The sequence below is a fragment of the Ranitomeya imitator genome, chromosome 4, assembly GCF_032444005.1.
Source record: "Ranitomeya imitator isolate aRanImi1 chromosome 4, aRanImi1.pri, whole genome shotgun sequence".
Taxonomy (NCBI): Eukaryota; Metazoa; Chordata; class Amphibia; order Anura; family Dendrobatidae; genus Ranitomeya; species Ranitomeya imitator.
Window position 1 is genome coordinate 510,153,146 of NC_091285.1, and position 15,846 is coordinate 510,168,991.

General features: G+C 47.9%; 1 protein-coding gene across 1 annotated transcript in view; it reads right to left on the reverse strand.

The window, feature by feature from the left end:
* Positions 1–15,846, reverse strand: part of USP8 (ubiquitin specific peptidase 8) — a 111,745-nt gene that overhangs the window by 22,820 nt on the left and 73,079 nt on the right. The window contains exons 12-16 of the mRNA XM_069766072.1: positions 14,758–14,835; positions 3,891–3,965; positions 2,697–2,947; positions 1,772–1,984; positions 334–544 (exon numbers count right to left, since the gene is read on the reverse strand). Of these exons, the coding sequence (XP_069622173.1) occupies positions 334–544; positions 1,772–1,984; positions 2,697–2,947; positions 3,891–3,965; positions 14,758–14,835 (828 nt within the window). The remainder of the gene's footprint in view (positions 1–333; positions 545–1,771; positions 1,985–2,696; positions 2,948–3,890; positions 3,966–14,757; positions 14,836–15,846) is intronic.

Consider the following 15,846-nt stretch of genomic DNA (forward strand, 5'->3'; position numbering starts at 1 on the left):
TACCATCCGCAAATGACCGCTTACTTCCCGCATGGTGGGCATAGCCACACGCGGAAAGTAAGTGGATCAATGCATTCCTATGTGTGCGGAATCCCCGCGATTCTGCACAAAGAATGAACATGCTGTGGTTTTTTCCAGAATGTGATTCCGCCGCGGAAAAAAACGTCCTAATAATTGGATGCTTAATGTGAGTGTTTATTTGCATTTTTATAGCGAAAAAAAAAAAACGAGAAAAAACATGAACGTGTGCACATAGCCTTAGAGAGAATGTATTAACAGTAATTCCTACAGTATAACAGAGGTGCACTCATTTAGGAAAGGAAAGTAGATTACCTTATTGAGATCCTCATGGAGTCCATCCATTAAGAATAACAGCAGCTCTTGGGAGTCTTGCTGGCTGTATCCCGCAAACTGGTCATTGATTTTTCCAATTGTTACCTTGAAATCTTTAGGGCTTATGTATTTATATTGACCAGTCCAAAGAGCCTTCATTATAATCCCAAACTCCTCGGCCACTTCTCCTTTATGACCTAGAAGATTAAATCTGTGCAGAACAGACACCGTTCAGAATCCCAGGCATCACATTCACCCAAACAAGCAAAAAACAATAATGGCAACGATTTCTCCTGCATCCGAGCAAAATCTGCTCTGTTTCGAGATTTCTGCGGTAATTATGTTGTAAGATTGTAGGCCTGAAACTTCCCAAACTGATAGTACAGGATAATAACCAACAAGTAAAGAGGTTTCCATATTTTCATTGTGTACATCAAGTACTTTTCTGCATGATGTCTCATAGGTTTGCTTTAAAGTTGACATATTACCAAATTTCACAATTCAAGCTTCATACATCACTAAACAAATTTCTGTGAGCTGACAAGCCCGGTGTGCTTACTTTGAAAAGTCACATCAGAATGGCGTTCTAATAATTTGCGAACGTTTTCACTCAATCTCCGCTCACCTCACTAGATTGCCAGTTCCGCAGCGCCCCTCCTCCCTGCTGCGATCTCACTCTGCTCAGTCTCATCTACCAGTAAGGTGGGATGGATGGAGACTGAATACAGACTCTTGACTACTCTAATTATTCAACAAGACTCGAACTTTATATCGTAAAACATTTTATTTGGAATGTATGAAAAATGTGCGTTACAAAAGAACAGAGACAAGGAGTACATATTATGATCCATGCAGATTAAGTGTTGTAAATCATATACGAATAAGCTACTTATTCCTGAAGAACAGGCTAGTTTTTGAATTACGGAGAGGGGAAGATCCATTTTGGACAAGGAAGCAGTCTGCAGAGACTGAACAATAATCCAAGTCTATGAATAGCAGACAGGATTTAGCGTCTTCTGCTATGTGCATCCCAATCTTATTTGGAAATGTGATACTTTGGGCCACAAGAGCCCCTAATTTTGCAGGCGGTCCCACACAAAATGGACAAGTGTCTTGACTAGAACCAGGACTAGTTGTACGACCTTTGAAGGATGTACAGCTGTGTGGGCCTTTCTGACTAGCTAAGGGAGACCAACTTGGGGGCTTCCGGAGCCAAATCTCACTGCTCATTAGACACAGGCTCTAAACTAAGATGCTCATTTAATTATTTGGATTATTCAGTCATTCTGATGTGGAGTTTCACAGTAAGTACATCAGTCTCATCACACCTAACAATCATTTAAAATGATATAAGGCGTTTATATTGTGAAATCTACTGAACGGTCCACTCTACATATCACCTGGCGAAAAAAAGGACATAGGTTAAGAATAAGCCTACCTGTTGATATCTGCTTGATAGCGGTTCTTGTGGAAGTACTCAGCCAAGTGGGGAGTGTTACAGAGACACTGTAAGATAGAGTTCATGTAGCAGGTATTGCCAAGATTCCTGAGACCAGTAAGAGCTGGGCCAGCACCTCCAAAAACGGGGTTCAGGCTGCGGATCTTAGATGCAGATAACTTGGTGATCTCGGTTTTAGCGTGGGTTGTGGGTCTAGAAGACAAACCATTTGTTACAATTAAAAAGTGCAATTATCCAAACTTTAAAAAACTCCGGCAAAAGTTTTTTTTTTTGTTTAATTAATTTCTCTGTTTGGTAGTAATGAAGTAATATTCATTTTCACCAGAGTGGTCCAGTAAGACACCAGTAACATAGCTATGAAGTTTAACCCATTAGGTCCACAAGTAAAGGCTTACGTTACCATCTTGCAACAATAAAGTTCCTTACTGGGTTTTTAATTGCGTCAATCAGTTCTATACAGTTTTGAGTATTGCAAAGTGATGTTCCTGACCACTTTACTACTTATAGAAGAGAACACACAAAGAAACATTTTAGTGGAATTAAAGAAGGCCACAATGGTGAGAAGTTCTTCTGAAAATATGTAAAATCTCGGCGTGCCTCCGTCTGTAGAAATGCCTGTCAGGGTGCTTCCGCTCTTTGGCCAAAACCTCGTTGAAAACCTGCCTGTTAGTTTTTAGACCAGAAGTAACAAAGAAAAAAAAAAACCTATTGGATAACCTCTTTAATCTGACAAAATTAACAACTGGTTTTCAGTACATAGAACGCAAAAGCAATGGCCAGCGGAAAAAGCCATGTCATGTCTAGGACTAGGAAAACAAATCCAACTAGAATCAATCTGAGAACATGTATTTTCAATAGAACATGTTCCAATCATCTACAAAATTTCTCAGATGAGCAAACTTACTTATTTTCACGGTTGATTATCGGTGTTGGTATCTTTTTTTCTTCTTTAATAGCCTGGGTTAAATCTGGAGAAGAATATGATCGTTTCAACTTGGTTTGCTCCTTGTCTACATCTGAATGTGCCTGATGCTTGACTTTCTGAACTTGAGTCGATAAAGGTGCAGATGACGGCTTCATTTCAGGCGGATACATGTGAACAGTGTGCGTTGGTGAATGATAATAGCGGTAAGTACCAGTTACTGCATCAAGAAACTGCAGATGAATGGAATAAGAGTTTTATTACACAAGCAATAATCAGGATTCAAAGGATAATAGGATAACTTGCTGATTTGCTTGTGGTCCAACCGTTGAGACCACCAGTGATCAGAGAAATGGAGCTCTAAAGTCCAGTCCTAAATGGAGCAGAGGTGAGTATGAGTGGCCTGTCCTTTTTAATCTATGGGACCACCCATCACAGCTGTTTCCATCAGCTTCATATAAAATGAGTGGAACAGAGGCTGAACTTGTGCACCTCTCCTGGTCTCAGTATCATTGGGTGGGGTCTAAGCAGTCAGACCCCCTAAGGAGCGGGGAAAAACTTGATTTTTTTGGGGAATATCCCTTTAATTTAATGTTATTATGATTAAAGTCATACACTCACATTAGTATAAAGCTCCCAATAATCATCTTTATTAATTTGAAAAAATAAACACCTAAAGGGTTATTCTACCTTTTTATTTCTGAGTGACGGCTGGGAGGCGTTTGTGTCAGGGGGAAAAGATATGCCCCCCTGACAAACTGCAGGTATGAGGGGGCAAATTCTAAAAACGATTATTTCAGAGTTGGCAGGGACCACAACTAAAAGAGCCACCTTGACAGAATGCTGCATCAGTGTTGCACGAGGTGGCTCTTTAGTTAAAACACACCTTTGGGGTGGGGGGGGGGGACAGGTTCCCTTTAATCAAGAAGAAAAAATGTTAAGAAAATAATTCTATATACGAGAACACACCTTCTGCGCAAACCACAAATGTCCTGTACATTGCACAAAATGTGAGGAAGGAGGCCATATGTGAGTGCAGCTGCAAGGTTTACAGTGCATTTATTGTGTATTGGGGGAGTTAGGACAGATATTGTCTGTCACCGGACAACCATCTAAAGCCTTTTTTCTTGACGTATTAATACTTGTGTGGCAGTCAGATATTTATACACTAATTACCTTAACCCAGCCTTCAGGCATTCCTGGAACAGTTCTCCCCATCTCTTCACTTCGAGCTCGCATCAAAGGTTCTCTCTAAAACAAAAAGGACAAAGATAAAACTAAATTACACTAGTTACCGCACAAATCATAACTTTAAATGGTTACTCTTAACATGTGTGTTCAGTAGCACATAGCTCTCCATTTCCTTGTTGCTGGTGTGGTGGATGCTCCCCCTGCAGTGACAGTTGTGGTTCAGTACCTTTCTGCTACTGTGACACACTCAGATCTGTCAGTGCTTGTTGCTATCAGTTTCCGAATAAAGGTACCGTCACACTAGACGATATCGCTAGCGATCCGTGACGTTGCAGCGTCCTGGCTAGCGATATCGTCCAGTGTGACAGGCAGCAGCGATCAGGCCCCTGCTGTGATGTCGCTGGTCGGGGAAGAAAGGCCAGAACTTTATTTCGTCGCTGGCTCTCCCACTGACATCGCGTCACCGCTCTGCTTTCCGGCCGCTGTGCTCACAGCCAGACCAGAGAAGCAGAGCGCCGAGGACAGACAGCGGTAGGTAAGTATGTAGTGGTTGTTTTTTAACTTTAACGATGGTAACCAGGGTAAACATCGGGTTATTAAGCGCGGCCCTGCGCTTAGTAACCCGATGTTTACCCTGGTTACCGGCATCGTTGGTCGCTGGAGAGCTGTCTGTGTGACAGCTCTCCAGCGACCAAACAGCGACGCTGCAGCGATCCGGATCGTTGTCGGTATCGCTGCAGCATCGCTTAGTGTGACGGTACCTTAATAGCTGCTTCTCTGTAGGGAACAAGGGGCGTGGCAGTGAGGAGCAGCCATTGTCACACTGAATTACAAGTGTTCTAAAGATAATAGAAGTGCACTGCGCATCTCACCTTTATGAGGGCAGGGACAGTACAATTTTTTTTTTTATCTCCCCGAAGTACCACTTTAACTCCTCAGCCTGCAATGAAGCTACTGCACATACTGGCTAAGCTTGGTGGTCGGTCTCCTTGGCAACCAACTGTAATCCATGTGAGAAAACAGCTTTCATAGAGAATGACAGCAGATAGATAAGGCAGGTCAAATGCAAACTTGTTACAGTATATCACAAAAGTGAGTACACCCCTCAAATTTTTTTCAATATTTTATTATATCTTTAAATAAGACAACACTGAAGATATGACACTGATACAATGTAAAATAGTCCATGTACAGTTTGCATAACAGTGCAAATTTAGTGTGCCCTCAAAATAAACTCAACATAGCCAGTAATGTCTAAACCTCTGGCAACAAAAGTGAGTACACAATTAGCCATTTTGCCTCCCGGGTGTCATGTGACTCAGTGTTATAAGATCTCAGGTGTGAATGGGGAGCAGCTGTGTGTATTACTAAAATAAAGCGCTTTGAAACTTTTCAAAAATACCTATCTTTGTACCTGGAGGCAGGTCTGAAGCCTCCTCTGTGAAGCGCCCAACTGCCGTCACTCATCTCTTCTGGGGCGATGGTCGCCGCCCCCTGCGCGCTGTTCTTCTTAAATCCGGCGCCTGCGCTGTGCGTGCCTGCCTGGGGCAGGCGCATTGAGAATTGGCAGTCATAGCTCAGATGCCGGGTTCCTGACTGCGCCTGTGCGGGCAGTGCGGCCACCCTGTTACTGAATCCCCGCCCCGCACGGTGTTATGCATTATGCACAGTGCGGGGCTGGGATTCCTGGGCATGCGCACTGCGCTTGTCAGACGCTCCCCCAGGTTCCCCGCCTTCCAGCGTCGGTCTGTGCAGGAATCTGCCCAGGAATCCCAGCCCCGCACTGTGCATAATGCATAACACAGTGCGGGGCGGGGATTCAGTAACAGGGTGGCCGCACTGCCCGTACAGGCGCAGTCAGGAACCCGGCATCTGAGCTGACGGCCAATGAACATTACGCCTGCCCCAGGCAGGCACGCACAGCGCAGGCGCCGGATTTAAGAAGAACAGCGCGCAGGGGGTGGCAACCATCGCCCCAAAAGAGATGAGTGACGGCAGTTGGGTGCTTCACAGAGGAGGCTTCAGACCCGCCTCCAGGTACAAAGACAGGTATTTTTGAAAAGTTTCAAAGCGCTTTATTTTAGTAATACATGAACACAAAACTAAAAGAGCCACCTTGTTAGAATGCAGCATTACTGCTGCACAAGGTGGCTCTTTTAGTTTATAACGGCTGGAGGGGGTGACAGTGTCCCTTTAAGGACATGGATTACTAAAACCATGTCCTGTGGTCTGATGAGACCAAGAAAAACATACCGTATATACTCAAGTTTAAGCTGAGAATTTCAGCCCATTTTTTCAGGCTGAAATTGCCCCTCTCGGCTTATACTTGAGTCATTCCCAGGGGTTGGCAATGAAGGGGGAGCGGCAACTGTCTAATCATACTCACCTGCTCCTGGCGCGGTGTCCCTGGTTCTCCAGGGGCTGACAGCTTCTTCCTGTATTGAGCGGTCACATGGTTCCGCTCATTACTGTAATGAATATGGACCCGACTCCACTCCCATATGGGTGGAGCCGCATATTCACTATTGTAATGAGCGGTACCATGTGACCGCTCAACACAGGAAGAAGCTGTCAGCGCCCGAAGAACCAGGGACCTGCAGGGACCGCACTAGGAGCAGGTGAGTATGACGAGGGCAGTGCGCGATATTCACCTGTCCCCCGTTCCACTGTCGGCGCCGCTCCAGCTTCCGCATCCTCTGCAGTGACGCTTAGGGTTGCGATTAGTGTGCGCGAAGCCCTCTGCCTGAACAGTGCCGGGGGCCTGAGTGACAAGAGGTGAGTATGTCTTTTTTTTATCGCATTCTTTTATTGGTATCTAATTTTTATTTTTGACATTTACCGGTAGCTGCTGCATTTTCTACCCTAAGCTTATACTCGAGTCATTAAGTTTTCCCAGTTTTTTTGTGGCAAAAAGGAGATTTTTGTGTACTCACCGTAAAATCTTTCTCTTAGCCTCTAATTGGGGGACACAGGACCATGGGTGTTCTGCTGCTGTCCACTAGGAGGCGACACTATGCATAATCTGAAAAAGATTAACTGTGGCTCCTCCTCTGCAGTATACACCCCTGGACGGCGTCAGCCTTCTCCAGTTTTGTGCAAAAGCAGTAGGAGGAACGTGACATGAATAACATAACCATGCCTATAAGAAGGCAACTATGTGCGAGCTCAAGCAAACAATATGAGAACTCGACAGTAACAACGGCCCGGAAGGGCAACAGGGTGGGAGCTGTATCCCCCAATTAGAGGCTAAGAGAAAGAGATTTTACGGTGAGTACACAAAAATCTCCTTTACTCTGTCACCTCATTGGGGGACACAGGACCATGGGACGTTCCAAAGCAGTCCCTGGGTGGGAAGCAATGGACGAATATTGTGCAGACAGGCCGCTACACTTAGGGCACCGCCGCCTGCAGTACATGTCTACCCAGGCTCGCGTCCGCTGGGGACTGGGTATGAACCCTGTAGTGTTTAGTAAACGTGTGTAGGCTAGTCCAAGTGGCCGCCTTACACACTTGTTGTGCCGAAGCCTGGTGCCGAATGGCCCAGGAGGCCCCTACCGCCCGTGTAGAGTGTGCCGTAATACAGGCTGGAAGAGGAGAATTCTTAAGGCGGTAGGTGCCTTGTATGGTGGATTTGATCCACCTGGCAAGGGTAGCTTTGGAAGCTGGCAGTCCCTTGTGGCAGCCTTCCGGAAGAAGGAAAAGAGTCAGACCTCCGGAAGGACGCAGTCCTAGATACATATATACGCAATGCCCTGACAAGGTCAAGCGTATGCAGAGCCTTCTCCACTCTATGAACCGGGACCGGACAAAGGGATGGCAGTGAAATTTCCTCATTGAGGTAGAAGTGGGACACAACCTTCGGAAGGAAGGATGGGACCATACAGAGAACTACCTTGTCGTGGTGAAAAACCAGGAAGGGCCGTCTGCAGGAGAGTGCTGTCAGTTCAGACACCCTGCGTAGCGAGGTGATTGCCACCAGGAAAACCACCTTCTGAGATAGAAGGCGGAGCGGGACCTCCTTAAGGGGTTCGAAGGGTGGTTCCTGCAATGCTGTCAGGACCAGGTTGAGGTCCCACGTTTCTAGTGGTCATCTGTAGGGGGGAACCAATTGGGAAACCCCCTGAATAAAAGTCCTTACTTGCGGCTTGGTAGCAATGCGCCTTTGAAAAAGTACTGAGAGGGCTGACACCTGGCTCTTAAGCGAGCCCAGGGACAGCCTGGCCTCCAGACCCGATTGGAGAAAACCAAGTACTTTGGGTAAGGAGTAAGGGAGTGGAGTCTGGCCACGAGATTCGCACCAGGTAAAGAAAGCTTTCCAGGTACGGTAATAGATCTTGGCAGAGGCTGGCTTCCGTGCCCTGATCATGGTTTCAATGACGTCCGGCGAGAGCCCTGCCTGGGTTAGAACCCAGGTCTCAAGGGCCACGCCGTCAAATTGAGAGCCCCTGAGTTCTGGTGGTAGAACGGGCCTTGTGATAGAAGATCGGGGCGGTCGGGAAAACGCCAGGGGGCGTCTGCTGCAAGTTGTACGATGTCGGCGTACCATGTGCGTCTGGGCCAGTCCGTTGCGATTAGGATGGTTGGAACTCCCTCTTGCTTGATCTTCCTCACCACCCTGGATATCAGGGGGAGAGGTGTTATGTGTGCTAATGACAGGTGTTATGAAGGCAATCCAGAAACACAGTGTGCTTAGCGATCAGAGCGCACACAGTGATCTGACAAATACCCAAAAATACAAGAACGAGCTCTGAGACGTGGAAACTCTGTAGACTGCACACCTGATCCTATCCTAAACACAACTAAAAGCGGCTGTGGATTGCGCCTAACAACTACCTAGGCAACTCGGCACAGCCTAAGAAACTAGCTAGCCTGAAGATAGAAAAATAGGCCTGACTTGCCCCAGAGAAATTCCCCAAAGGAAAAGGCAGCCCCCCACATATAATGACTGTGAGTAAGATGAAAAGACAAAACGTAGGGATGAAATAGATTCAGCAAAGTGGGGCCCGATATTCTAGGACAGAGCGAGGACAGTAAAGCGAACTTTGCAGTCTACAAAAAACCCTAAAGCAAAACCACGCAAAGGGGGCAAAAAAAACCCACCGTGCCGAACTAACGGCACGGCGGTACACCCTTTGCGTCTCAGAGCTTCCAGCAAAACAAAAGACAAGCTGGACAGAAAAAAAGCAACAAAAAAGCAAAAAGCACTTAGCTATACAGAGCAGCAGGTCACAGGAACAATCAGGAGAAGCTCAGATCCAACACTGAAACATTGACAAGGAGCAAGGATAGCAACATCAGGCGGAGTTAAGTAATGAAGCAGTTAACGAGCTCACCAGAACACCTGAGGGAGGAAGCTCAGAAGCTGCAGTACCACTTGTGACCACAGGAGTGAATTCAGCCACAGAATTCACAATAGAGAGGTGGAAAAATGTACAGAAGCTGGAACTGGGTCCAGTCCTGAACCAGAGCGTCTGCTCTGAGCGACCGCGGATCGTGTGTTCTGGCCATGAAGTTGGAGACCTTGGCATTGAAGTGGGATGCCATTAGGTCCACATCTGGGGTCCCCCAGTGATGGCAAATCTGGCAAAAAATTTCAGGATGGAGAGACCACTCGCCCGAGTCTATTTCTTGTCGGCTGAGGAAGTCTGCTTCCCAGTTGTCCACACCTGGAATATGGACCGCCGAGAGAACCGACCCTGTGTCCTCTGCCCAGTGGAGGATATGTGACACTTCTCGCATCGCCTGAGTACTGCGGGTCCCCCCTTGGTGATTCACATATGCCACAGCCGTTGCATTGTCAGACTGTATTCTGATGTGAGAGGCTGCCAGTAATGATGAAAGGCTCTCAATGCCAGGAGGATGGCACGAATTTCCAGGATGTTGATGGACATGGTCACTTCCACTGGGGACCACTTGCCCTGTGCCCTGTGGTGTAGGTGCACTGCACCCCAACCTGTCATGCTCGCATCGGTGGTCAGAACCTTCCATTGACCTGTGAGAAAGGATTTCCCCTTTGCTAGCAAGGTTGGCTTGAGCCACCAGTGCAGGGACCTCTTGGTTGACGACGTTAGCCGGAACTCCCTGTTGAGAGAGAGAGAGAGAGGGTTTTTGTCCCAGGACCTGAGGATGGCTAGTTGGAGAGGCCTGATGCGAAACTGGGCAAATGGGACGGCTTCTATTGCTGCCCCCATCCTGCCGAGGACTCTCAAACCAGAGAGATCGAGGGGGTCTGCGGAGGAGGGTGCGAACTCCTAGGCGAAGAGCCAGTGCCTTGTCCTTGGGAAGGAGCACTAGACCCCTGGAGGTGTTGAATAGCATTCCCAGGAAGGTCAGAGACTGACTCGGGGTTGGTGATGACTTCTGTAAGTTGACTAACCAGCCCATGCGACTCAGAGTGTCGATTGTAATTGAGACGCTGAGCTCGCAGTCCTTGAAGGTGGGAGCCTTGATGAGTAGATCGTCCAAGTATGGAATGACTACTATGCCTCTGGAGTGCAGGACGTCCATGGTGGCTGCCATGACTTCGGTAAACACTCTGGGAGCCGTGGCGAGTCCGAATGGGAGAGCCACGAACTGGTAGTGGTCCTGGTCGATTGCGAACCTGAGAAACCTCTGATGGGCAGGAGCAATCGGTATATGCAGGTATGCGTCTTGTATGTATATGGAGGCGAGATATTCTCCCTTCTCCATGGACGCAATGATGGACCGAAGAGACTCCATGCGGAAGTGACGGACCCGTACATATTTGTTGAGTTGTTTTAGGTTCAATATGGGCTGCACACTGCCTCCTTTCTTGGATTGGAGTAGAACCCTCGGAAGCGCTCGGCCGTGGGGACCGTTACTATGACTCCTGCTTGAAGAAGCGAGGAGACCGCTTGTTGGAAGGCACGAGCCTTGGCCGGTGGTTTTGGGGGGACAGAAAGGAAGAATCGGTCCGGTGGGTTGGAGGTGAACTCTATCTTGTATCCGGAAGACACTAGTTCCCTGACCCACCTGTCTTCTGTAATAGGCAGCCAGACTTGAAGAAAGAGCAAAAGACGGCCGCCTACGGGTGTGGTGTCTTCCAGAGTCATGATGAGGAGAAAGCCTGAGATTTTCCTCCTCTGGGCTTGGACTGGGATGCTTTTGACTACCAGGTCTTGTCCGACCTTTGCGTTGACCGTGAGTTGTCCCTTCGTGGGGAACGGTTACGATTTTGTGCTGGACGCGAGACGGACCAGCCCGAAGAATTCCGAAAGGATCGGAATCGAGTTTGGTTACGCTTCTTGTAAGTGCATTTAGGTTTCAGTTGGGGAAGAGAGGTACTCTTACCCCCAGTGGCGTTGGATATCATCATGTCCAACTGTTCACCAAAAAGTCGGCCACTGAGGTAGGGGAGGTGCGTGAGGGACTTCTTTGAGGCTGGGTCCGCTTTCCATTCCCGCAGCCAGAGGATACGCTGAATTGTGATGGCGTTTGATGCTATCCCCGCTTCACCCCTTGCCGAATCCAGAGCTGCATGAAGCATGTAATCTGCTACGACTGCTATTTGAACCGCTTGGTCCGACAGCTCAGGAGCGGATGCTTGGAGGCCAGCTTGTAAATTTTTGGCCCAGGCCAGAATGGCCTTGGCAGCCCGAACTGAAGCGAACGCAGGAGCCAGGGATGCCCCTGCAGCCTCGAAAATTGAACAAGCCATGCGTTCTACCTGCCGGTCTGCTGCATCCCTGAGGGTTGAGCTATCTGGCAGTGAAAGGAGAGTCTGTGCTGCTAGTCTAAAGACTGGGGGGTCCACTTCGGGTGGGTTCGTCCATTCCTTGGTATCCTTCTGTGGGAAGGGGTACCTAGCCTCAAGATATTTGCGATTAGCAAATTTTTTCTCAGGCTGTGAAAACTGCTTTTTAAGGATCGCCTTAAACTCTAGGTGGTTGAAGAAAACCTTAGGTGGCTTCAGAGGTCCTTCAAAGGAAATCTTGTGTTCTGGGGCCTTTGGTGGCGGAATAGAAATGTCTAGCACTCGATGGATGGAAGAAATTAAGTCCTCAACTAGCGCTGTATTGCTAGGAGGGATTGGGATCAGGGACCCCTCCGTTTCCTTGTCTGAGTCGAAGTCACAGATGCCTTCCGAATCCAGTGTATCACTGAGGCGTCCCCTGCTGGGTGAGCTGGGGCGGAGGCCTTCTCTGGTCGGGGATCGCTGCGGAGATCTGCACTGTGTGTCCCTGGAAGGGGACGGTCTAGGTGACCTGGAACTACGGTGTCTCTCCCTAGAAGGGAATGACCGTGTGCTATGGGATGATGCAGATGGACTTGACCTATGGGTCCGCTTGCGTCCTGGCCTAGACATGGATGTGCCAGGGTCGTCCTGTCCCTGAGTCAAGCTCTCCCTTTGCTGGGTAGCGGTCATAGCCGCGGCATGACTCTGCAGAGCCTGAAGGAATGTGGAGGTTAGGTTATCTATAGACTGCGTCATAGATTGCGACATCTGGGTGACCCATTCCGGCGTGGCATTAGACACTGAGGCATTAGCAGGGGCCTCTTGGGTCTGCGACACAGTAGTCTGAGTGCAGCCCTGGCAGTGCGGGTACGTGTTGCCGCTGGGAAGAGCGGTCCCGCAGGCTGTGCAGAATGCATAATAGCAGTCCAGCCTGGTTCTCTTGGACCTTGAGCCCGGCATAGTGCACAGAGTGCAAAAGGGCTGGCTATGCAGAACGCCTTACAGGGGTAGCTATGCAGAGGAACCTTATAGAGGAGCCTTATAGGGAATATGGATTCACAGCCGAGTAAAACAACCCAGCTGTGATCTTACCCCACCAGTTTGCTCTTAGGTCCAGCGCCGAAGATCCACAGTCCTGTGCCACCCGGAGACTGCTGGCCTGGTCCTGCTGACCAGGAGATGCAGGGTTAATCCTTGCTGCAGTAGAAATGGCAGCCGAGAAAGGTAGGAAGGGGGCGGAGAGCTGGAAAAAGGCGGCAAAGCTGTGTAAAAACGCGCCCTTTCTGTCTCGATCCACCCCCTCTATGACACTGTAGAGTGTCATTTATCATCCGGGGGGCGGGGCGGGCCGGGGGGCAGAGAGGAGGCTGCAGCTTCAGCTAGGCCGAAGCCGGGGCCTAAATTAGATGCCTGATGCCCAGAAAGGCTCCAGGCCGGCGCGGAAGTCCGGGAGGGGGCCGGATCTGAAAACCGGAACCCCCCCGGATTTGAAGGCAGGATAGCGGTGGGGCTATAAACGGGAGGGGGGCCCTGTAAGCGGTCCCCCTGAGGCAGTATAGAGCTGGCGCTGCCGCAGATACAGGGGCACAGGGAGCCCTGTGTCTCTATTATGCCATTCCTGCCTGCACTCCCCCCCCGGCCCCGACAGGAGCCCGCAGCTGGGCTGGGGTCCCTGGATGCAGGCGCAGTGTGCTAGCCCATTGCTGGGAGCTGCAGAGTGCTGCCTGTACAGGCCCTACCTGAGGCATCTCAACCTAATGCCCCCAGAGGGGGATTAGGGAGGGTGCTGCTGTCACCATCAGGGGGTTTTGTCCTCGCCTCAACCTCAACCCATAAACCAAAAGGAATTGGGGAAGGACTTCGAACCAGCACCCGAGGGACTGGGGAAGGAGCGACATAGGGAATAGCCATCTCTACTTCAACCGGGCACCCCATAATAGGGGGCCGAGGAAGGAGCCATGCCGGGAGTCTCACAGGAGACCCACTTTTCTTCATCTGTAATCCGGAAAAAAACGGAGTAAAAAATCTTAGGTGTGCCTCCTATGCAACACTAAGCAAAAACTGGAGAAGGCTGACGCCATCCAGGGGTGTATACTGCAGAGGAGGAGCCACGGTTAATCTTTTTCAGATTATGCATAGTGTCGCCTCCTAGTGGACAGCAGCATAACACCCATGGTCCTGTGTCCCCCAATGAGGCGACAGAGTAATTAGGGGTCTCAGCTTATACTCGGGTCAGTTTATACTCAAGTATATACGGTATTTGGTTCAGATGGTGTCCAGCTTGTGTGGCAGCAACCAGGTGAAGAGTACAAAAGACAAGTGTGTCTTGCCTACAGTCAAGCATGGAGGTGGGAGTGTCATTGTTTGGGGCTGCATGAGTACTGCCAGCTGCAGGGAGCTACAATTCATTAAGGTGACATGTACTTTAACATACTCAAGCACAGCATGATCCCCCTACCTTTGGAAACTGGGCCACAGAGCAGTATTCCAACATGACAACGGCCTCAAACACACTTCCAAGATGACCACTGCCTTGCTAAAGAAACCAAGCGTAAAGGTGCTGGACTGACCAAGTATGTATCCAGACCTAAATTCTACTGAGCATTTTTGGGGCATCCTCAAACAGAAAGTAGAGGAGTGCAAGGTCTCCAACATCCACCATTTCCATGATGTCGTCATGAAGGAGTGGAAGAGCAACCTGTGAAGCTCTAGTGAACTCCATGCCTAAGATAGTTAAGGCAGTGCTTGAAAATAATGATAGCCACTCAAAATATTCACACTTTAAGCACAATCTGGCCATTTTTTAAATCAGGGGTGTACTCACTTGTTTCCAGCAGTTTAGACATTAATTTCGGTGTGCTGAGTTATTTAGAGGGCACACCAAATATACACTGCTCTACAAGCCGTACACTGACTACTTTACATTGTATCAAAGTGTGATGTCTTCAGTGTTGTCCCAAGAAAGCGATAATAAAAATATTTACAAAAATATGAGGGGTGTACTCACTTTTATGATATACTGAATGTTTCAATGTTGTCCAACTAATCTTAACTTTTTTATAATATGATAATCGTTTAAATTTAATAAATCTGCTATATAAACATTGAATAACAATTTAATTCCAAAGTAAAATTAAAAAGTCAAGATGCACATACTCTAGGTCTATCATCTTCGGCAACCTCTTTTGTAACCATTTCTGCTTTATCTTCTTGAGGTCCTTTTCCTACTTCTTGCTGCAAAATAGAAGTGCAGTAAACATTTGCAAAATGTAACAATAGTTTCCACACTGTGGTCCTCAACTACAGCTTAAAAATACAACTTCACAGGCTTATTTGAACAGAAATTGTGTTTCTCTGCACATTACCAAATTTCACAATTAATTTTTGGTTTTAGGGTCAAGTGGAAGTGAACAGAGAAAAACAAACAAAAAACCTGAAAAGGTATGAAAGAGATCTTAACCAAGATTAAAGTGGTGGTCCAATACCTATAAAGCACCTTAAAGTATTTATAAAGCCCTAAGCACTTTTGTAATTAGCTTTATTATTAAATTCCTTACACTTCTCCCTATCCTATTTCCTATATGTGTATTTTACTTCTTGTGATGTTTCGTTAGAGAGGTGTCTCAAATGGGATATCACAAGAGGCTGGGGCTGCACTCAAGTTTTCGGCCACGTCTATCACCCCTCCTGGAACAAGTACATCATCAGGAGGAGGCGCTGCAGTCACTTACTAAAGCATCTGTCACAAGTATCCCCTGACGACTTCCTGGCTCAGTAGAGGTCACCAAGAAATTTCTGCATCTTCAGTTGCGACTTCTAACACCACAGTCACTTTCTCTGAAACTAATCGCCATCAGGAGGTGGTGCTTGCATCACTATCTCCACCCCCTGTGGAGGAATTGTATCAGGGAAAGTGACCGGTGTCAGAAGCAGCGATTGTGTGATGGTGATGGCGATTGAAGACGTGGTCATTTCTCAATCACCTCTACTTGACCAGGAGGTCATCAGCAGACGGTGGTGACAGTAGCTGTGATAAATTTCAAAAACCTGACCGGCACATCCAAACATAGACTAAGTGTGAACAGGTGCTGAACCTAGAGTCGCCAACTCGTATATAGTTAAGTAAATAAGGCAGCACACTGCAGCGCTAAAACCTGCAAACTTGAAACACGAAATTTGAACTGCATTACTGCACTAGAAATATGAAAAATGAGAGCGTTTAGCGCATAAAAATGGCCAATTTTA